Genomic DNA, 21,790 nt, shown 5'->3' with positions numbered 1-21,790 from the left:
TAAGTACTGAATGGGTTAAGAAATGTATTGTATCATTTAAACGGCATTTTAATTACCTTTCCATTGATGCCAAAGTTAACAAGATGTAAGTTCAAATTATGAGTATATTTAACTTTTGTTTTGTGAAAATACTTTTGACCACCCTTGTATATGAGCCGCTTATAAGCGGCTTATTTATAAGTAACAACTGCCCCGCTGCCGGCTTAGCCGACAGCTTACCTGCGCAATCTATGGCTTGACCATTTCTGTTGTAGAGAATAAAGATACACTCAATAAACCACAATCAAAACAAAAATCATTCTTTTATTTAAAACCGATTTTCCTTATTAAAAGTTGCTGAGCGGTCTCCAATGAACATCTAGCATTTCACTACCTATCCTAACATTTTACCCGATCTTTTTTTAAATCAAGCGACTATTTATTTTTAAAGATTCTGGGAGAGTATTTTCTTAATATAACGGCCAACCACCAGGAAGGGTCTTTGTTCGAATTCGTGCTTCTGATCCATGGTGACGGTAACCTGTAGAGAAATGGTATATATAGGATGGTAAATATATTTTTGGAATTTCCATTACCTGATCTCCTTCAAGGCGATTCACCACGGTCACACAAACATCCCCGGCCTTGACTCCCACTTTTTTGGTTACTGAGGCAAACATGCTAGCCTCCATCTCGATGTTTCGGATTCCAAGATCATGACACTTCTGCAGGAAGTCCATCTTGTCCTTCTCAGTGTATTCGCATATAGCTCCGTCCGTGCGGCCCTGACCTGGGTCAAAAACCTTCTCATTGGGCATCACTGGCTTGAGAACACAGCATCACTTACCCTCGTAAAAGCAGTCTGTTCCCATTGTGTTGGCACTTATGGTCTGAAAACCGTCATGAGGATCGGCACCATATTCCATTATATTTTTGATCACGTCTTCAGAAAACTGAGCTGGTCGTACCACACGTTTTCCAAGAATAGCCTGATAAAACAGAAGTGATTTATATGTAGTCCTCAAAATTTGTTAATTTGTTACCTACGATCTCATGTTCGTTGCGCAGCAGACCATTAAATGCATCCTTGGTGACCACCACTGTGCCAGGTGGCACTCCCAGTCCTCCGCAGGTGCCGATGCGCAGAAAGATGGGATCCTGGCAGCAGGCGTACTTGACCAGCTTGAGCAGCTCGTGAAGCACAACGCTAAAGGTGGAGGATCCAACCCCGTGACTTACGCATAGTACCGGACCCACCTTGTACATGGCATAGCGACTCCCACGCTCGCACAAATCCACCGGATCACTCGGGTCTGACACTCCCAATACCTTTCGCATGTAAAGAGCCAACTGCCGCATTCGAGATGCAGTTCCACCCGTGCAGACCACCTGAAAAAGTCCCCAATCAGACGAATACAACTGACTTACTTATCATTTTCTCACCCTGACATCGCCGAATCTCTGCTGAATATCACTAGTATCTTGGGTATTCGCCACATTAATATCCAAGTGGTACAAAAAATCCGATGCCATGGTATCCAAATGGGGATTGGCCAATCTAACCATGCTGTTATTACATATAAATGCAATATTTTATAAATGTTGTGATCCGCTTATACTCACCTATTCGACATTTTGAAAACTTTCCTTGGTAATTTCTTTTAAAAAACGTTCAAAATTTGAAGACAACAAAATTTGTATATACTCTGGCTGGACTTCAAGCTATCTAATGATTTTGTTTGTTGCCGACACCGCGTCTGTATGTTGCCAGAAAATTGGCAATCTATATATATCTATTCAAATAAAATCTTATTTTAAGTTTTCTCGAATATATGATATAAATCTTACTATGTTTAAAAATAAGAAATATTTGTAGTCTTCATATTTGAACAGAACATAAGAAATATCTTTTTTTCGTGTGTAGTGCCAACGTACGACTAAGGAGGTGTGTCCGTTCGCTTTGAGTGCTGGCACACTATTGTGACGATCGTGTTGAAAATGGAACTGGGCAGGGATGATCATTCCGGATCGATCCCAAACGTTCCAGCGATCTGATACAGACAGACGGTTCACAGATCCAGAAATATTATGACGTCGTTACAGTATACGGAGAGTATTTCACAAGCTGTTCAAACATTTTCCACAACGACCTTTAACACTATACAACGTAAAATTGGTAGACTTATAAAAACCCACTCCGGTAAATCTTCTCCCAAAAAGATAAACATCTCAATAGGTTGTTTGTATAATTTAATTACAATTTGTTTTTAATATACCGTTGAAATATTTTTCATAAATTTCGTTTTTACAATATAACTTGTATATTTTTCATGTGCTATCCGTAATAATATGTTGATGTCATCTTCAGCATTTGTATTCTTCTTCATATTGTTTTAATTAATTTGGATATAACTAGACAGAGAAAGATTATGTGCTGTTGGTTTTGCTTTTGAGTCGAGTTTACGGTAGCAACACTAATCAACGTGTACATTTAACAAATCTTTAGGAATTCCAATACAATATAGGAGAATAAGTTATTAAACAGAAATGTAGCAATAAATAGTTATTTTAAGAGTGTTTATTATTGTTGAACCTTTTCTTATTGAGTAGCCCCATTTAAAATATGCAACATAACAATTAACAATTTATTTTATTTCTATATTCGTTTTTTCTTTTGTGATCTCAAAAGCGTTTATTTCTGATAACCTTTGAACATCACATTCAGTGATACCGTTTTTAAATATTATGGGTATACATATATATAAGATTTGTGGTAACATATGTCGGCGTTTAGCAGTTCAATGAATTTACGTACAATATGATCGGGTTTAAATTATCTAACGAGGTTGAGGGCGATATACACAGAAATAAAGCTAGGAACTTAATCAGAGCTAAACTAGGGAATGTTGTAACACCATTGTATACTGGAACGTACATATAGTAAGAAGTAATAATTAAATGAACCTGGCGATGTGACCCACTGATTACTCGTGGGCCTGAGACTCTTGCTGGACGAGCTTGAAGCGTCGGGGCGACTTGATGGATCCCTGGTGCCCAAAGAGGTTCTTTAGCTGCCCATTATGTGTAAGCACCTTGCGAATATAGCGCGACACGAGGATCTGAGGGCGCTGTGGCAGGAAAAAATATATCTTTAAGTAGGTATTCTTAAATAGAAGGACTTATTTTGGGTCACCCACCTGCTGCCACTCGTGCATGACCTCCTTGGGGGCGTTGACCTGATCCCCATTCAGGCGGTTCAGCAGGGCCACACAAACCACCGCTGCCTTGATCCCGGCATGGTGGGTCAGAGCCGCGAAAATGGTACTCTCCATTTCGATATTGACCACCCCGTTCTCGCGCAGCTTCTCCAGGTAGGCCATCTTGTCGTTCTCGCTGAACTCGCAGAAAGCCCCGTCCAAGCGACCCTGACCCTCGTAAAAGTCGTTGGTGCACAGCGTCTTGCCAATAATGGTATCGTATGGATCGTCGGCGCTGGACAGGGACTTTAGCTCGCGGGCCAGCTTCTTGTCCAGCTTGGCAGGGCGATGGATGGTCTCGCCCAGAATGGTCTGTAAAATAGGAAATACATTTTTAGAACTTGTTAAGGTTTATAAGATTTTTTGACATTAGAGCCCATAAAACGCCCTAGGACATGTCTTATTTTATTGATCAGTACCTTTATATATTCCAAAAACCATAACAATTGGAATATTATTTAAAAATGTATGATATCCTAGCTAATATTTAAAAATTGGCTTACATGGTTAGTAATACCTCTACCATACCCTAGGTGGCGCAACCCTTTAGAAGCTGCGCCGAAAGATATGCCATGGAATTTATTTTAATATGGTTTGGCTGAGGAACGGGTATCTGATGGTCCAGGCACTCGACTGTAGCGTTCTATCTTATTTATAATTCGTGTAATATCCATATATTGATCGCTGTATTTGAAAAACTTTGGACCTTTGTGGTCGTAATACTTAATACTTACAAATTCATGGGAATTTCGCAGCTGACCATCGAGGGCGTCCTCGGTGATGATGACGGTACCACCGTCGACACCTATTCCTCCACAGGTGCCTATTCTGATGAAGACGGGGTCCTTGCACTTGGCGTGGTACATAAGCTTGATCATCTCGTGCATCAGGATGCTGACCGAGGGCGTTCCCATGCCGTGACTGACACACAGAACGGGTCCAACTTTGTACATCGAGTAGCGGTACGAATAGGCACTGATGTCCTGCAGTTGGGTGCCAGCTGGCAACTTGTATCCAATCTCGTTCATGATGAAGTGGGCAAAGTTCTCCATGCGCTTGGGTGTTCCACCCATGCAGGCAAACTGTCGAAGAATTCACAAATCATTACATAAGCTTGCTAATCAAGGGGAATACCCTGCCTCATATTTCAGATTATAGGTTGATAATGAAATCTAAAAATGTCGTTACTTTACAAGTACAGATCTTTGCAGTGTTGTTATCAGAGTTCGTTAAGTTTATAAATCAGACTGACTAGGCGTATAATTAACTTAATTGCTCCACTTGATTTGATAACAATCAGGCCTGGTCAAGGCCTGGGTCTAGTCTCAACCACTTGACGAGTTCAGATAATGAATAATTTAAAAGACCGGTGTTTAAGCCACTCACCTTAACATCGCCAAACATCTCCTGCAGGTCGTGGCTCTCGCTGCCCAACGCCAGATGATATAGGATGTCCTGGTCCATGAGCTCAATGTTTGAGTTGCGCAATTTGACGGTGCCATCGGAGTACCTGTAATAAAAAAAAATCCCATTTAATTAAAAAACTGGTCGACTTTATGCTAAACACCAGCTGCGGTTCCCATTAATTTACGCCCACGTTCGGTTCAAGAAAACGATTGAGTTAATTACTTTCAGCTGACAAGTGTACACAGTATAGCCCACTTAAAAATTGTCGCTTTCTGTTGAAAGATAAGGTTATCTAAGAATTTCCCAGAAATATAGCTGCACGAACAAGCCCCCAAAAAAGTTTAATCAATAATTGGGCAGGACAAAATTCGTCATTGCCGGAATTCCCTTCACTGTATCTTGTGCGTACTTATATGTTATTATTCATTTTTCATTCTCAGTCATTCTTACTTAAATTGAAATTAAAAAGATTTACTGGAAAAATTCTTTAACTAACTCAGTTTCTTTAATATCATGGTTTATATTTATTTTGTAGCACAATCATGAGTAAGCACACAGCGTATTTTGTTTACCGGCTTTAAATTTCAGCTGTTAGTTTGGCCTTTCTAATCAATATTGTCTACAGAGACCTCCCAGGGGGCCTAAATTTCTATAGTACTTTCTATAGTCTTTATCAAGTGCGTCAAATGGCAAATTGAAAAAAACATGTTAGAAGTGGAAGCAAAACAAAAAGCAAAATGCTATGATGTGAGCATAGGCAAATAAAAAAAAACCCCGGTATAGTCTTGACCTTGATTGATAAGGGAAATAGGTATACAATATTTTGTTATGCCACCGACAAACATACGATTATTATGTACGGCTGATTAAGCAAAACTCACTATTAAATATGAATAAATATGAAAGAAAAACCGGATCAAATGAAAAGTATACTCAAAATAAAACTGAGCCTATTTTTGCTAAAAATATAAGGGTTACCTTTATAATCTTATAATAGAAAATTAAAAACATTAAAAACAACATTCGTTTTTACTAAACAGAAATTTCTAGAACAACAACCCCTGATCCCTTGAGAAGCAGCTGCAGGACGAAAACCGGTTTTAGCGTCCTTACCGCGTAATCTTCTTCACATGGGCATCATCTGTCTCATCGTCCTGCAGCGAGGTCCTGTGGGCGCAATCGTAGTGGGCTTTGAAATCGTGCGTCTGACTGTCTGTGATAGTGGGCGGCATGATGTCACCTTCTTAATGTCCTTTAAGACTCACAACTAATGGCAAACGAAACCAACGAACCGAAACAAACAAAAACCGAGATTCGTATATACACGTCAACGCTTCGAGGGAAACTGAAAAAATTGCTTGGGTTTCGCCGGGTCTTATATAAGGAGGTTTACAGAGGTCTGTTATCGAGCTGTTGTTGCCGCCTCTGTTAAGTACTAAAAGATAGCTGCACCTTTTCTATGATTTCGGAAGCTCATCGTCAGTTATGCTGCGCAATTGGATTGTAATATTTATATATTGCACATCTTATATATTGTAATGAAAACGTGCTAGTTTCTGGGGGCAAGGTCACTTCTATAGAGTTACATACTACCGATTGTTATCAGTTCAAACCGACTTATGCAGCACTAATCAAGTGCAATTGCCTGCCGCCTGGGGCGAAATTCTAGCGGAGCATAACGGATTTGCGTAATCCAATTTTTTGCAATTTTGCCATTTTATTGGCTTTACAAACAGGGTGCTCGGTGGTGATCAAGCAGCCGGTTCATTATATTAGCTCCGAAAACATGCAAATTGATTTCGGTAATTTTGGTCTTGTATATTTTAAACTGGTTATTAGCCACGAATTTCGTTTCACATTCTTCCACCTCTGATATTTGCAAATGAGATGATAATAAACCTAATTGGGCATTTATTTTAATTAAGCAACAAAAGATGTTGATAACAATTGTATAAAATTATCTAATTTGAACACCCGTTATCGCAGGCTTAAACATTTGCCTGCGAATGTGTATACTATTAAAGTAAGTCCATAACAAGTCTTATTTCAACTTGGCTAAGAATGTGGCCACTGCAACGAGCCATACTACCATTATAACAGGTACACCCAGTCAACACTCAGGCATGCAAACAGAAACCGAAAGAAAAAAGGAAACTTAAACAAACTGAAAGGTAAATAAATACGGGTTCGACTCAGACAAAGAGGTACCCGATATTTCTTGACGAGTATGTATCATAATAACGCATGTTCTTAAATAAATATATAAACTTTAAGAACCTTTAATTGAGGTTTCCTTAGAACGCAAGTTAAATATTTGTAGCATACTTTTACCTCGTTTTTAATATTTAAACAGTATTTTTAAAAATTTGGATTGCTAAACTTCTTTCACTAATATTTATACCCGTTACTCGTAGAGTAAAAGGGTATACTAGATTCGTCGGAAAGTATGTAACAGGCAGAAGGAAGCGTTTCCGACCCCATAAAGTATATATATTCTTGATCAGGATCACTAGCCGAGTCGATCTAGCCATGTCCGTCTGTCCGTCTGTCCGTCTGTCCGTCTGTCCGTCTGTCCGTATGAACGCTGAGATCTCGGAAACTATAAGAGCTACAATACTAGGATTAGGCACGCAGATTCCTGAGATTCCTGCGCAGCGCAAGTTTGTTTCAGAAGAGTGCCACGCCCACTCTAACGCCCACAAACCGCCCAAAACTGTGGCTTCTACAGTTTTGATGCTAGAACAAAAATTTTAACTGAAATGTATCCTTCTAATCAATACCTACCGATTGACCTAAAAAAAAGTTTGCCACGCCCACTTAAACGCCCACAAGCCGCCCACAAACTTCAAAAAATCGTAAATATGAACGCAGATATCTCGGAAAATATTAAAGATAAAGAAACGGGATTTCAGATTTAGATTCGGTAGGCTTGAGCGCAGCGCAAGTTTGTTACGCGAATATGCCACGCCCACTCTAACGCCCACAAGCCGCCCAAATCTGTGGCGCCCACAATTTTTATGCTAGATAAAAAATTTTAACTGAAATGTATTGGTCTCTTGAATACCTATCGATTGGTTTAAAAAAAAGTTTGCCACGCCCACTCTAACGCCTACAAACCGCCCAAGCCTGTGGTGCCCACAATTTTCGTGCTAGATAAAAAATTTTAACTGAAATGTATTGGTCTCGTCAATACCTATCGATTGATTAAAAAAAAACTTTCCCACGCCCACTCTAACGTCCACAACGCTTAAATCTGTCTACCGCCGGTAGGTGGCGCATTTGCTGCTTGCATATCTCCATTTTCCTTTGGTCCCTTTAGCTGAGTAACGGGTATCTGATAGTCGAGGTACTCGACTATAGCGTTCTTCCTTGTTTTATCATGTTATGATAGAAGAATATATAATTTAGACCTTCCGAGTCTAACTTACCCGCTTGTTAAGTTAATGGGTAATGAAAAGAGCAAAAACAGAGGCAAAAAGAAAGCTTAGTCAAAAGAAGTCAAAAAGGGGGCTCGGCTGTGTTGGCTCAGTAAAGTGGCGAGAGAGAGAGAGACAGGGAGAGACAAAAAAACAGAGACAGACAGAGTAAAATAGAAATGTACGTGATGGGGCTCACAATTTTATTTTTGAGGTCGCACTCGAACAGTGAACACAGCGCGGTAGCGGTGGAATTCACTTATTGGCCAAACTCGTAATTAACTTGGCCAATTCCCCGTAACCATTCATTGATTGACTCGGCCAGCTGCAAAGCCAAACAAAAATCGCTGTTTTATGTAAGCGAAAACTATGCGAGAGTTGCTTTGATATTTGTTTGAATAGCCAGTAATAGAAAGAGAACTCATTAACCCAAACAAAAACCTATAAAAGTGGTTCAATACCGAAAATCATGTTTGTTTTTGTCATATCATCTGATGAGGGCCTTCTCGAGGAACTCTTTGTAATTTGAGATGAGTACAGAGACATGGCCATTTCAAGTCTTTTCCTTGGGTCATTCCACTTGGCTACCCTCAGTAAACTTGGCTGTCAGAGGCAGCAACAAATGAATCTAGTCTTTTCCTTTGTGGGCTCAAGCACTTGATCTATTTATGGGTGTACCAGTACTCATTAAGAATAAAATGCACCAGAAGAAAAGGTTTAATATTTTTAGAGTGAAAAATATTCGAAAAATTCATTATATATTTTTAAAATTTTCCAAATACTTAAGATTAAATACTTTCTTAATTTTTCCCAGTGAAAGTTCATATTTCCAAAATCGATTCCATTGCGGGGGAACATTCTTTGAGACGCATGAAAGCTTTTTCAGCTTTGAAAGAGTTTTGCATTAGTCACGTCACATGGCAAACCATTAATCAGAGAGCTTTAAATGGAAATCCCATAAGGTTCTTGGGCCCATTCAGCTGCTCACACATTTTAGCCTTTGCTCGTGGGGGAAATGAAATTGCATTTACCCGGACAAAGCTATTAAGCCTTTCTGCAGGTCTCAGATAAGACTTGATTGTGTAATTACAAAGGGTGAGTGCAGGTGAAAGTCAGATAGAACGTCATGGCAAGTCCAACAAGGAGACACGAGAAATGCAAATGAATCTGCGGACAATGCAGAAGGTTTATTATGGAAATACTCAGCCCAACGAAAAGAGATGAGAAATCGGGGGCGAAGAAAGCAAAAGTCAGGGACAGTTCAGTGGGGCCAAGTCATTGTCATCTCAACCCATCCCAAATTGCATTACTCACGCACCACTGGCACCGAACCACCCACCCAATTTGCAATTTGAAATGTGGGCGCTTTGGCAATATGGCCATTCGACTGGCTGGCATATGCCAGAGGGCCAGCCCGAATCGATAATTGCCTCTTTATTGTTTTGCCGGCTTTGAACTTGCGACTACTGTGCGTATGGGCCATGCCGACAGGGCAGCAACACCCACTCCAAAGCCAAGGTCGCACAGGGCCTGTAACAGATAATGGAACGCCCACGCCTGGTTATTTTCGCGCTGCTCAACCCAAAAACTGTGCCAAACACGGGGCTAGATATAACCTATTTATAGGTCGCAGTTGTGGCTGACATAATTCATGCGATAGCTGGATGAGCCAGTAATTAAAGGCAATTTGTGCGTGGTTGACATTATGCGATTATGCTTAAACCAATTAGCAATGATTTGTGTCATCCGGGGAAAAAGGAGGATATCTATTTTGGCAAGGGATGCAAATCATAGGACTGGAAGCCCCATTTATTAAAAGTTCATTTTTCAGTTACCAATGGCTTTCATAGTGAAATGAAATAGAATGTAAAATATAGAAAGCTGTGGGATTATAAAATATGACAAATAAATGCACTTTATTGCCTTTTGAGCTTCATATAATGCTTTCTGCTTGTGTGGACCTAATTTATTACAATTTTTAAACTCAAAACAGAAATTTAAACTTGTCTACAGTTTTGCTTTCACTTAATCACTTTTAGCAATTATACTCTTTGGCAAGGCCATTTATCTATGATGCATACATAAATGTGAGCATTTAAAATTGGGTGGACTAAGCAATCAAAATGTATATAATCAAATTAACTCAAAACTTGTATAGTTATCGTGCTCAATATACCCTTTTTTTCAAAGTTACCCATAATTAAAGTTGCTCCCAAAAGCATGCTATATATATTTGATCCAGCCTGCAATCAAATGGGTAATCCAAAACACCTTGTGCGCCCAAATTGCTTTAACACCCGCATTACCAACTTTCTACCTACCAACAATTGTTGGCATATTGTTAGTCAGTTGAGAAGTTTTGTCACCAAAGTTTGTATTTACAGCCCCGGCATTGTTGGTGCTCTCCCAGACCGAAACTTGCAGGCGAGTAGAACAAAAACTTTGAATTAAGTCAGCCCAAGTTGAGGCCGCGCTGTTAATTTCAGCCAGCAAAGTTACGGGTACTTACTCGTCGAGTTCCTCCTCGGAAAGGGAGGTACTGTTTCCGGCGACCAGCAGCGACATCTTGCGGTGGGAACCTGCAAACAAAAAAGTGGAAGAGGAAGAGTGAGAAATTAAAACGCAAATGGAATTTTAAGAGCTCATAATGCCTATGTGCCAAGTGGCAGCATCTTTCCAAAGGGCAATGCTAAGCCCATTTAAATGCGTACCACATTGGGAGGCCTAAACAAGCTTTGCCTTAGGCTGGTGAAGGGGGAAATACCATTGAAAAAGAGGTACACCTAAAGAAATCTATTAAAACTTTTAGTACAAACATACACAGACAGAGTTCTGACGTTCTCATCTGAGTTAAAGATGTTCTTAAAAATAGAACGAAATTTTTGAACTTAGAAATGTTTTTGTTGTTCTTGAATCAAGTTGAATTGGCGGTATTTACATTGTATATCTCAATAACTAAACTATTAGTTCAGTCATTAGTGAATACTTATTAAAAAGTTGTTAAATAAACATCATTTAACTTTTCTCTTCTCACCATTTTGTTCTAATATTGAGAACATTGATACCAAAATGTATTTACACGGTTTTTAAGAACGAATGTTCTCAATTCAAGAACATGGTAATTGAATATTTCTCTTTCTGTAGAAAAATATATACCTGTATTTCAAAGGACAAATATCCCTTGATCACAGATTTGTATCCTTTCCAACATGCATAATTTATAATTTTAATCTCTTATTTCTTTATGTGTACAGTGAAAAGTGAAAAGCGCGCACAAAGCATTTTGACAGCTTTTAATTAAAAAACGTCAGGCAAACGTCACGTGCCAACATCAATGCTTTGGTTCGTGGGGTGCTGCAAGTTGTGCTGATGTTTGTGGCAATCATTGGAGTCCTCGGAGTCCTTGAAATGTTTGCAGACCCCGACGGACCAGCTAAATGTTTAAGCTTTTTATTTTTTGGGGCTTATCCGCTGGCACTTTTCGCATTATTTTGCCCCCAAGTTTGGACACGTTCGGCCAACATGGCAGGCCTGCCTCTCAGAAAGTTATGCCGCACTTGGCACAAAAGTATCTTTCGGTGTGGGTTGTTTTTTAGCTGGGCTAAAGTTCAAGGCCAGCCACAATTAGCTGGACCAGGCAGTGCGAACTCAAAAGCGCCGCAGGGAAGGACAACTGCGGAGTCCTCAATTTGCCCACTTTGTTTATGCTTGTTTTCCAGCAATGTTTACTCGGCTGCTGGCTATGCCTTGAATTTGAAATTGGGATTAAGAAAAACAGAAGGAACTGTTGCATACTTCTAGGGAATTCTCTGGGGGTTGGCATAATCAGAGGATTATTTTATGGCACTTACTTAGAGTCTTGGGAAAACAATTATTAACAGGATATGACAAAGATAGGTAAGGAACTTACGTTTAAAAGTCTACCCCCCATCTTGATTAATCACCCCTCCTCCGCTGACAGCCAAGATAATCCATTTAACTATCTACACAGCCTGTTGACCCATTAAAGTGGGTATAGCCTTGAAAGCGTTTGCTGAACCGTTCCAATGAACAACAAGCCAACGAATGATGCAGATGGAATAGGAGGGATATAATGGAATAGGGGTAGAAATGGAGAGGGTTGATACAATTATTTCGTTCCCTCTTCTCCCGAGAACTTTTTTAATTATTTCAAGAACCCTCTTTTCTATGCAGGCAGATGGTTCAAGACAGTGCAATATTCGCATGTGTGTGTATCCTGCGACAGGATAAAACCAAGAATTGAGCTATTGATTTTCTACACAGACAGCTTTAACAGAGAAAGTTTTTCGTATCAGACACCATAGTTGGGATTTTTACTTTAGTATTCTTGCATTTTTCTTTTGCCCCATCGACTTACGTAAAGTTTTCTAGGTGTTAGCCTTAATTCGCCTGATATGCACCAAATAAGTAAAATCGAAGCACTATTATTCCACGTTGCTTTGTTGCGATATACTTGGGTATTTCGATTGCTGAATTGCTTTGTTTATCTGCAGGCACGTGAAGCAAACAGGAACGCTTTCTTCCCCTTTCTCCACACTCTCTCTCAGTTATTTTCGATACAAAAAACACGGGGGTACGATAGAAACAGGAGAGCGACGACCAGAGCTGCGCGAGGTTTCAAAACCAACTGACTGAAGGGGAGTCCCACGTAGCGCACTGAAATGGTTCGACTCTACTCGGTCGAAATTCGCTCACTCTCTCGCTTTTCACTCAAAGGAGCGCTTCGCAGTATCACTCGTCTACCAAATCGTTGCCACTGTCCAGGGGTTATTTAATTATATAGCCAGAGAGCTAAGCAAGCAAAGCCAATAAAAACTGTTTACAGTTTTCACTAAAATCTCACTCAAACCGAAGAACTGGAGAATGAGTTTCGACTTTCTATGCAACAGCTGCTGCGCAGACCATTCTACACGAGCCTCCCTGGGCCATCTCTTAATTACGGGGTCTGTGCAGGACATGAGCTGACCATTAAAGCTGAATTTAATTATTTTTTAATGTGCACTTAGGAACCTTAAAGGTGTTGCAAAATTGAATACAAAACAAGGTGAGTCTGCACCAGGGCACGCTGTCGTATACTTAATATTTGTAGTGAGGGGGTGGACGTTGCGCATACGCCATGTATACCACCTCATAGCCGTGATGTTGGGCAAGCAAAAACCAGGTTGGTATTTGTTTATTCATTTTATTCCGTTTTATGAGGGTCGTAAAGCGTTTCCCATTCAAGCGGATTGAGGATTTTATTGAGCATAAGAATGTAAGGGATTTTTCGTAATGGAAGTGCTGCTTCAAGTGGAAGTCTTGAATAAATTTGAATGAATTCAGATAGTTGAAAGATAGGTTAAATCTATTAGGAATGTATAAGCAAAGGGAATATATCAATGAAAATTAGGCTGTACTATTCTCTTTTCAGCCAAAACAAATGTTGTTTACCAAAAATAGTATTTGTTTATGAATGGATTTTTACAAATATTTTTAAAGAAATAAAAAACACTATAAACTAAAAATACTATTTGTTTATGATTGAATTTTTACAAACAATTCTTTTTCAATGCCAAGAAATTCACTGCCTCCAAAGAAATAAAAAACACTATAAACAAGCCAATGAATTTCTGTAAATTTTCCCTTCAGATGAGATCACATCCGACCAGTTCTTTTAATTAATTGTAATCAATAGGCGGCTTGACTTTAACTTGACATTGGCATTCAAATAAATTTCCCCTGTTCTCTATTGCTTAATTTCCAAGCTTTCACATACAAACACTCATGCCCCAAAACATCGCCATGCTTGACTGCGGCCCAGACGGAGATAATAAGTCCAACATGACACGACACCGACATGGGCAGTAAATTCGAATTACGAATTACGCTGGGTGGAACAGACCCTCCCCTTTTTTTCAGTGAAGAGAAAGAGTCGTCGGTGGAGGCAGTAAAACGGTGACTAAACTGTTCGGAGCTCCGCATCGAAGGCTCTCCAAAACGTTCGCTTACTCAAGTGACAAGAAAGAAATCTTCATGGCCATGGTCTGAAATTTCCATTTCGCTGCATAATAATAATAATCATTACTTTATGCCGGGAATCGCAACGTCTTTATATCTCATGGGGCACGCAATCGGCAAGACATTGCTCATACGCAACGTGGGATCAACAGTTGAGAACTCAGCATATGGTGGATTTAGGGATAAAGGAGGGACCGAACCATTAGGAATTTTAATATCAGACGCGTGTCAGTGGAAAGCACACTACAAAAAAAAAGATCAATAACATTTAATTTAATCAAGGGGCTTGGCGAACGGAAAAATGGTATACAATAATCAACTCTTTAACATTTTATAGCAAGTAGAAAAAATAATATATCTTTTATAAAGCCAATCCTTGGAAATAATGTATCCTTAAACAACTTATATCTTCTTTAAAAACCCAGAAAAATGGTATACAACTATCAACTCTTTAACATTTTATAGCAAGTAGAAAAAATTAACAAATAATATATCATTTATAAAGCCAATCTTTGGAAATAATGTATCCTTAAACAACTTAGGTTTTTTTTTTAAATCCCAGCTTTTTGAACTCACTCACCAGACAATTGCACATTTACTTGTTAAATCGATACTTTATTTTTAGTGTGCATTGTTATTTATTCAATGGCCCCTTAAGGATATATTCCACAAGCACCTACATATATGCTCATTTCGTTGATCTATTTGACAAATAAATACTGATGTTGACACGACACTTTGGAGGAATTTTCCATTTCCATTTTGCCTTGCAAGCAGGAAAATGTGACGAAGGCGCATCTGTTGTTGACCATTTCCGCTGCGAGTGTCAACAAGGCCTACCGAGAAAATGGAGACAAGGATGTCTTCCTGAGGGGGAGGAACCTGCGGCTTGGGCAGGATAACCGCCAGCCAGGATACCACCACGCCCACATTCCGCCACGCAAAAGCGGAAACGTTGCCCCTGGATTCCCGCCCCCATTTCGTTACGTAACCGCCCTGCTCTCTTTGGCCGCCCCACTTTTCCTCGCTCTTTTGGAGAACAGAATTTTCTGCATCGCAGTGCGTTGAACTTGGCCCAATTCGTCGCAGCTTTGAGTGAGCGAGATTCTCATTTGAGCCACTTTTGGGGTGCTGTTGACGCGTTTTGTGGCCACCTCACTCATTGGGGCCCACCCCTTTCTCCTGCCCAGGGGAGGCGTCAAACTAAGCGCTGGCGTTAATCTTCTTTCGCGCTAATGATGATTATGGCGTTGGGGCACGATGGGCACTGTGGTTATAAACCATTTAAAACAAGTATAATAAAATTCTTAAAAATATATGCATATAAAATATAAAACAAGGTTATTTTTAAATATATCTATAATTCACAGAAAACAGGATCAAAATAACAAACAAAAATTTTGACATATCACTTAAAAAGGAAAGGAATTATAATTTTAAAATCTTATAACCAAATTAAAAATATAATATATGTAAAATATTCGATATAAGGAAGCTTAAAATTATACAAAAAATCATATCTCCAATATTTATTATTATTACAAAAGTAAAAATTTAACACCATAACATAAAAAATCAATATCCTCCTGGTACCACTCCATCGTTATTCCACCGTCTGCCACCTTTTCCGGCCCGCAAGGATGACTGCGGTAAGCCGAGACTCTTGGCTAATGATATCACAAACCTCAAATTCCCGCGGGGGAGTGTCGCTCATTAATTGGGTTTGGGGAAATGCGGGAAATGAAACTCAAAACTTGATTGCGCTTTTTTCCTTTGTTGTTTAAAGATCATATTTACTTCAATCACAGCACAGAATACAGAGAATATTATCTAATGGTTTATTTGTCGCTCGAAAAGAAACTGGAAAGGAAACGGCAGGGAAAACTATTTCCTTGTGAGTGTGATGTGTGCTTAGAGGAAGAAGCGTGTTGGGTGTGATGTGTTTGTTTTTGTTCTTGGTGGCTTTTTGCGGGGTGAAAGTCAAGAAGGAAAAGCTGCAGAGAAAGTCGAGCAAGTGCGGAAAAGGAGTGAAAAATTCAAAGAAGCAGTTCTCTTATCCATATAGACTTGTATAATTGTTGACATGTATGCTTAGAGGGTTACCCTTTTCTTTTTTTTTGTTATTTTGTGGGCTTTTTCTCGCTAGTTTAAAGTTTAACACACAACTAACATTTAGAGTATTGTTTATACGCCTTGAGGGCAATAATGCAATTACGTTTTGTATATAGGTTGATGTATACTTATTACGTTGCTAGTTACAATTGTTGACTTGGTTGTAGTTCTACAGTAAGATCAGGTTGTTGAAATGTTTGTCTCGTAGTGGTACAGTAGTTTAAAGTCGAGTCACGTCGAGTCGTTCATGATTGTTGCGAGTTGCAAAGAAAGGCATTAAGAGCTAACTAAGGTGTTTCGAGGAGATGAACTTAAATTACAATATTACATCTAAACATAATCTCAATGGAGGTTTTATAGTTAAATAACTTTGTGCAATTAAAGCAGATTGAATGGTAAAATAATGTTTTTCTTATGAAGCAGCAGTGTTGAGCACAATAATTACTTCTCCTATGCTTTCTCCTCCTCCGGAGCGTAATCTCTTGTTCGAGTTTGCATTCGATTCTCGCTAGGAAACGCGATTGTAAAATTAAGAATTCAGCCTTCGTCCCTTTGACTAAAATGTTTCACTTCCATGATGTGGTTTTCAGCCCTTTTCAGTTTTCAGTCCGTTCAATATAGATAATCGTGTGGAAAAACGGCGCGGGCGGGCAGATAGCAGGGGTCGTGTTGATTGCGGTAGCGACGCGCCAGAAATACGGCCAAGACCTGTGGTGAAAACAGTCAATTAAACAGGGTTCAGCTTGGATTGAAAAATTTAAAAATAATAAGAAACTCAAGCGGCAATAACTTTAGAAGATGTCTCACCCTTGGCCACTTGTTGGATTTATGCTTAGTCAAAGAGCAGGCAGTCAAGTGTAAGTACAATGTTTTTTTTTTGGGGGAAGTTTTAAAGGAAGTGTGTTGAGAGTAAAAGGAAATATGTTTCTTTGCTGATTGCTTGCTTTCGGGTTCTTAAAGGGGTTAAACGCGTAGCTCTCTCCTCTTCTATATATATCTCTCTATAATATGTATATATGTCTAAAGTTGTATATCAATTACGACCTAACACATTACGTACATAGTTCTGCGGCAATGTGATTAAATATATATGTGTATATATGTATCTGTAGATGGTATAAATATAAAGGATGCTTGTATATATATGGTATGTGGGCCCCAAGAGCTCATGAAATCCTCCATCGCAACACCAAAACATTTAGCAGAGACAGAGCAGAGATACATGCACTAAATAACTTTTGGATGTTTCTGTATCTGGGAAATGTTTATCTTGTTCTCGCCTAGCGTGTAATTTAGAGAAAGGCGCTGGGCAAGCCGCGCGGATCCTTTTGATTGCGATAGCGAACTGTTAGCCAGACGCCAACAAACTAAAGGCAGCATGTGGGGATTAGTTTGATCATTGGGTTACTTTCACCATTAAGTGCTCAATGGAATGAAACCTCACCTCAGTGAAGCTGAAGAAGATGCCCAGGCCACCGCACAGCTTGAAGGCGTAGTCGATCTTGTCCTCCAGCAGGGGTCCGCAGGGTTCGCAACGACAGTCCGCCTCGGTGGAGTGGGCACAGCACTGCTGGTTGATCAGCTCGCACGAGGGCTCATCCGGCGGCGGCACCACGGAGGTTGTGCTCGGTCCAGTGGCGTTGAATCCGCAGCATTTCAGGCTGTCCTGCACTTGCTTGCGCATATCCGTGGGCACTGTCATCCATCCCTGCTCGGCGAACTGCTGCTGCTGCTCGGAATTGACGGCCAAACAGGAACTGGCAATGGAGAACTGGATCAGGAACAGCATGAACAGAATGATCATGTACTGCGGCGGGCAGAGTCTAAAGGTTAAGGCTGAACCGGGGCAGTGCTTTCGAAACATAATACGTTTGGTTCTCCTCAATTCCACTGGGGGTCACGTAGCGATAGCCCCCAGCTGACGTCATGAAAACACAACAGGGTAGGCAGCAGCAGCAGCTACAGCTACAGCCCACTCATAATTTCAGTCATTACGGGCCCGCTTTCTCTTCGGAAGTGGGTACTTGCCTAAGTACGCTAATTGTTCCACATGCCACGACCTTCGTGGCTGCCCACAGTGGCGGTTGGAAAAATAGCAGTGCTAGATATTGCTGAAAGATACAGGGCTTTTAAGGTACTGCCCTACAAATACAAATATATAACTGATGAAGGGTTGTTTTAAGTAAGTTTTTAGCTTGGAATTTTCTTATTCCTTGTGGGTTTGAAACCCGTTTTGATTCCTCTCTGATTCCTAACAAAATTGTTATCAAACTCAAAGTTCAAAAAAGTTGGCGAGAAATAAAGTTTTCAACTAATGGAATAATTAAAATGAAAATTCTAGGAATACACTGGGGCTATTAAAACTAAACAATAATAAAATATCACAGTTGAAAATAAATACCACACCAACGCATCAAAAAAGAATTTACATTATTAAATAGTTAATTTCTCAGAAATTAAGATTTTTAAGCTCTTTAGAAGTTCGAAATTCATATACATTTTTGGAACTTTTAAATACTTGAATAAATGCCTCGCAATACTTGTAGATTCTCTTTGTGTGGTATCGAATCTTTAGTTCTAGAGATCTTTGATTAGGATAAGTGTAGTTCAAAAGATAAGCTAGTCATCCTAAGTACAACTTGGTTAGATGCATCTAATTGAATATCTAGAGATAGCTCAAAAGAGAAACTAGTAGTCCCTAGTACAACTTGGTAAGATGCCTCCAATTGAATCTATAGAGATCTTTGATTAGGATAAGTTTAGCTTAAAAGATAAACTAGAAATCCTAAGTACAACTTGGTTAGATGCATCTAATTGAAACTCTGGAGATCTGTGATTAAGATAATTGTAGCTCAAAAGAGAAACTAGTAATCCCTAGTACAACTTGGTAAGATGCCTCCAATTGCATCTCTAGAGATCTGTGTTTTCCTAGCGTTCTGCTGCTGGTATCCTATCATCCTGGACACATCTGTGTCCATCCAACCAGCTGCATCCGTCAAGTGTTTGCGAATTTATAGGCTTTGTGGCAAAAGGATACGAAGAAGAGCATCACTTGGTGGTGCTTGACGGCTCCCGCCAGTCCCAGCATGGATATGCAGATGAGGATGACGCCGCAGGCCAGGATCCCGCCCACAATCGGCAGGTTGGTCACGATGGAGGCGGCACGCGCGTACACGCCCACTCCAATCAGCAGGAATCCAATCATCTGGGGGTCGCCACATTGCCACACACACACAGAGAAACAGAGAAAGAGGGAAAGAAAGCAAGGAGGCAAATGAAAAAGGACTCAAGGATTCTCGTCTCGAGAGCAGCAACAACAAATCCGTATACACACATATGCAGAGTGTTGCACCTGCCACAGGAAAATCAATACATATTTATGGCCCGCAATAATCAGCCAATTTAATTAATAATTCCCTTTGTCGTTGTTGTTGCTGCCGTTTATTCATTGTTCCTCTTCCGTGTTTGTTGTTGCTGCCTTTGCGTTTTTCCCATTTGTTGTTGTTTTTATAACGTTGTTTTTGCCTTACCACATACAAAATGTTGAGCGCAATTAGCGCGTTCTTCGAGCAGGTGAAACCGCCGCACATGTTTGTTGTTTGCTTAGTCTGCTGGCCGCTAAATATGTCGTATTTAAACGAGCTTAGCTAATTTAATTTGAGTACCAGTGGTTGAATTTGGAAATCTATTCCTTCCACTTTTCACTTTCAATACAGATATCGTTATCGATGAGAGGTATAGGCATCGGTCTATCGATAAATTTTACCACGGCGTTGCCAGATTGGTTTAAACGATATCAATAGGTCACACTGGCAGTTTGAAATTTTTAACGGATTTTGGCTCAAAAACTTATTCGAAATTAGAGACGATTGCAAATAAGTACAAATTATAAGAAGTAAATAATGTTTAATACATTTTTCTAATTGAGTAATGTGTAAATATTTATTTGGGTTAAATATTATGTTTTAAAATTGATTCAATATTAAATTTTACAATTCTATTTTAAAGAAAACCTTAGCGTCAAATCACTTTGAATGAGAATCAAAAGGAAACCAGTGACGGCCGAGAAAACCGTATTGACCAACGAGGTATTGAGTTCCAAGAGACCCAGGGGCTCTAGTTTCCAGTCAATGGTGACCACCTGTAGCCAAAAAGCATTAACCACTTGCTTGAATCGAGCATCGGCATGCTGGAGATCAAATTGTTGCAAGAGGTCACCAGTTCTTCTGGTCTGTAAAAATAATTCCTATATAATCATAGAGAATTAAACAAATTTTTAAATCTAAGAACAAACTATACCTCCTGAAGCGTTTGATTGCTAATCCTAGCCACCATGACGAGTTCCAAGAAGGGAACAGCTAGGAATACCAGTAGAATTAGGGCCAGAAAAAGATCGAAGGGCTCCTCATTGATGTAGAAATCCGCAATGGCCAAGTACTGATTGTAGAATCCCAAGGTGATGCCGATAAGGTTCACTAGCAGCGAAAGAACCATGGACCAGTCTGTAAATCGTAGGTAATTCTTCGAGCAGCCCGCAGTGACCCCATATTTCTCAGCAAATTCATCTAAATTATCGGCCAATTCACAGAAACGACGCATCCGATAATAGGGTTTCTGTAGATTCATCTGACCAGGTGACTGCAGCATATTGACCTCCTTGACTATGCCGTGTATCCTATTATTGACAGCGGCTATTATTATATTTGCAATTACCAGGCCTCCAAAAAAGCAGTTGTTTATCTGGTTCGATAGTATAAGGGGCAACATGGTCCTTGCGGTTGCCAAACTCGTCCACTTATGGTTCGGTTGGACCCGTATTTGGTATAGAATCAAGGTTATATACCCGATTAGTGGGCAAATAAGGATCTTGAGTGCGCTGTACATAAATGCCCGCCACACAATCCCCACCGATATGTCTAGCGAATCCAGGACCTTAAACAAAGGTACACTATTCTGGAATCGGATTATCTGTAGTGTTTTCTCCCACTGTATCACATAGTTAAACAGGCAAACAAAGACGTTCATATAGCAATATATGCCTATGGTATGCCTTCTGCTGATCTGACCCGTGGAAACTTCTTTATAAATATTCCAGATGTAGTAAACTCCAAAAGTCGAGGCCGCAATAAAACTGTAAAGGGTAACTCCTTTGGAAAAGACAAACTTTTTGCGCCTGAAGGAAAAGCAACCGAGATACAGTCCGTATAACATATTGAAAAACACGGTGAAGGAGACGCAAAACAGGACCAATTTGGTATGGAATTTCCAACGACGGAATCGGCGGGGGAGAAAGTGCTGCCAGGTGGAGCGAAAACGACGTGTTTGCCTTCGAAGGAACCGCATTTCACTGAATGGGGGATGAACTCGAGCAGTGAAAGTAGCCCGGGTTAAGTCACCGATTAATTACTAGGCCTCCTTATCACCGATTAAATAATACATTTGTTAAATGAATCAGGCCTAATGGTAACTTATGGCCTCCCAAACATCTGAAGAATATCAACTGCGGTTTTTAAAGGACCCTTACCACTTGTTGAAAATTTTCTTTGATAAGATTCCAAGCAGGTAAGAATACATATCTTTTGATGTATCTTTAACTATTAC

General features: G+C 39.9%; 4 protein-coding genes across 7 annotated transcripts; all 4 read right to left on the bottom strand.

The window, feature by feature from the left end:
* Nucleotides 1-273: 273 nt before the first annotated feature.
* LOC119563198 (uridine phosphorylase 1-like) lies at nt 274-1,949 on the bottom strand. 2 transcript variants are annotated; one of them, XM_037876487.1, is made up of 7 exons: nt 1,828-1,949; nt 1,603-1,772; nt 1,423-1,546; nt 1,027-1,368; nt 827-968; nt 576-769; nt 274-520 (listed from the first exon to the last, which is right to left on the bottom strand). In XM_037876487.1, the coding sequence occupies exons 2-7, from the start codon at nt 1,611-1,613 to the stop codon at nt 425-427; spliced, it is 909 nt and encodes a 302-aa protein (XP_037732415.1). In that variant the 5' UTR covers nt 1,614-1,772; nt 1,828-1,949; the 3' UTR covers nt 274-424. The 2 variants fall into 2 exon arrangements, 1 of the variants encoding a protein (XP_037732415.1); XR_005222116.1 differs by lacking the exon at nt 274-520 and having other exon boundaries at nt 629-769; nt 1,023-1,368.
* A 590-nt stretch (nt 1,950-2,539) lies between these two features.
* On the bottom strand, nt 2,540-12,706 carry LOC119563056 (uridine phosphorylase 1). Of its 2 annotated transcripts, XM_037876270.1 has the most exons (6): nt 12,438-12,706; nt 10,569-10,638; nt 4,623-4,746; nt 3,971-4,318; nt 3,177-3,548; nt 2,540-3,107 (listed from the first exon to the last, which is right to left on the bottom strand). In XM_037876270.1, exons 2-6 carry the CDS (start codon nt 10,622-10,624, stop codon nt 2,964-2,966), a joined length of 1,044 nt encoding a protein of 347 aa, XP_037732198.1. In that variant the 5' UTR covers nt 10,625-10,638; nt 12,438-12,706; the 3' UTR covers nt 2,540-2,963. The 2 variants fall into 2 exon arrangements, with proteins under 2 accessions (XP_037732198.1, XP_037732197.1); XM_037876269.1 differs by lacking the exons at nt 10,569-10,638; nt 12,438-12,706 and adding an exon at nt 5,757-5,988.
* A 3,134-nt stretch (nt 12,707-15,840) lies between these two features.
* LOC119559176 (tetraspanin-13) lies at nt 15,841-19,911 on the bottom strand. Of its 2 annotated transcripts, XR_005220702.1 has the most exons (5): nt 19,720-19,909; nt 19,227-19,394; nt 17,634-17,996; nt 16,997-17,556; nt 15,841-16,897 (listed from the first exon to the last, which is right to left on the bottom strand). XR_005220702.1 is itself a non-coding variant. In XM_037872240.1 (4 exons), exons 1-4 carry the CDS (start codon nt 19,777-19,779, stop codon nt 16,802-16,804), a joined length of 687 nt encoding a protein of 228 aa, XP_037728168.1. In that variant the 5' UTR covers nt 19,780-19,911; the 3' UTR covers nt 15,841-16,801. The 2 variants fall into 2 exon arrangements, 1 of the variants encoding a protein (XP_037728168.1); XM_037872240.1 differs by lacking the exon at nt 16,997-17,556 and having other exon boundaries at nt 19,720-19,911.
* A 275-nt stretch (nt 19,912-20,186) lies between these two features.
* Nucleotides 20,187-21,532, bottom strand: LOC119563369 (putative gustatory receptor 97a). The gene is made up of 2 exons (XM_037876719.1): nt 20,489-21,532; nt 20,187-20,420 (listed from the first exon to the last, which is right to left on the bottom strand). Exons 1-2 carry the CDS (start codon nt 21,530-21,532, stop codon nt 20,187-20,189), a joined length of 1,278 nt encoding a protein of 425 aa, XP_037732647.1.
* Nucleotides 21,533-21,790: the final 258 nt, after the last annotated feature.

Source organism: Drosophila subpulchrella, chromosome 3R (genome assembly GCF_014743375.2).
Source record: "Drosophila subpulchrella strain 33 F10 #4 breed RU33 chromosome 3R, RU_Dsub_v1.1 Primary Assembly, whole genome shotgun sequence".
NCBI classification, from domain to species: Eukaryota; Metazoa; Arthropoda; class Insecta; order Diptera; family Drosophilidae; genus Drosophila; species Drosophila subpulchrella.
Note: the sequence above shows the minus strand (reverse complement) of the source record. Positions and strands in the feature narration are given on the sequence as shown.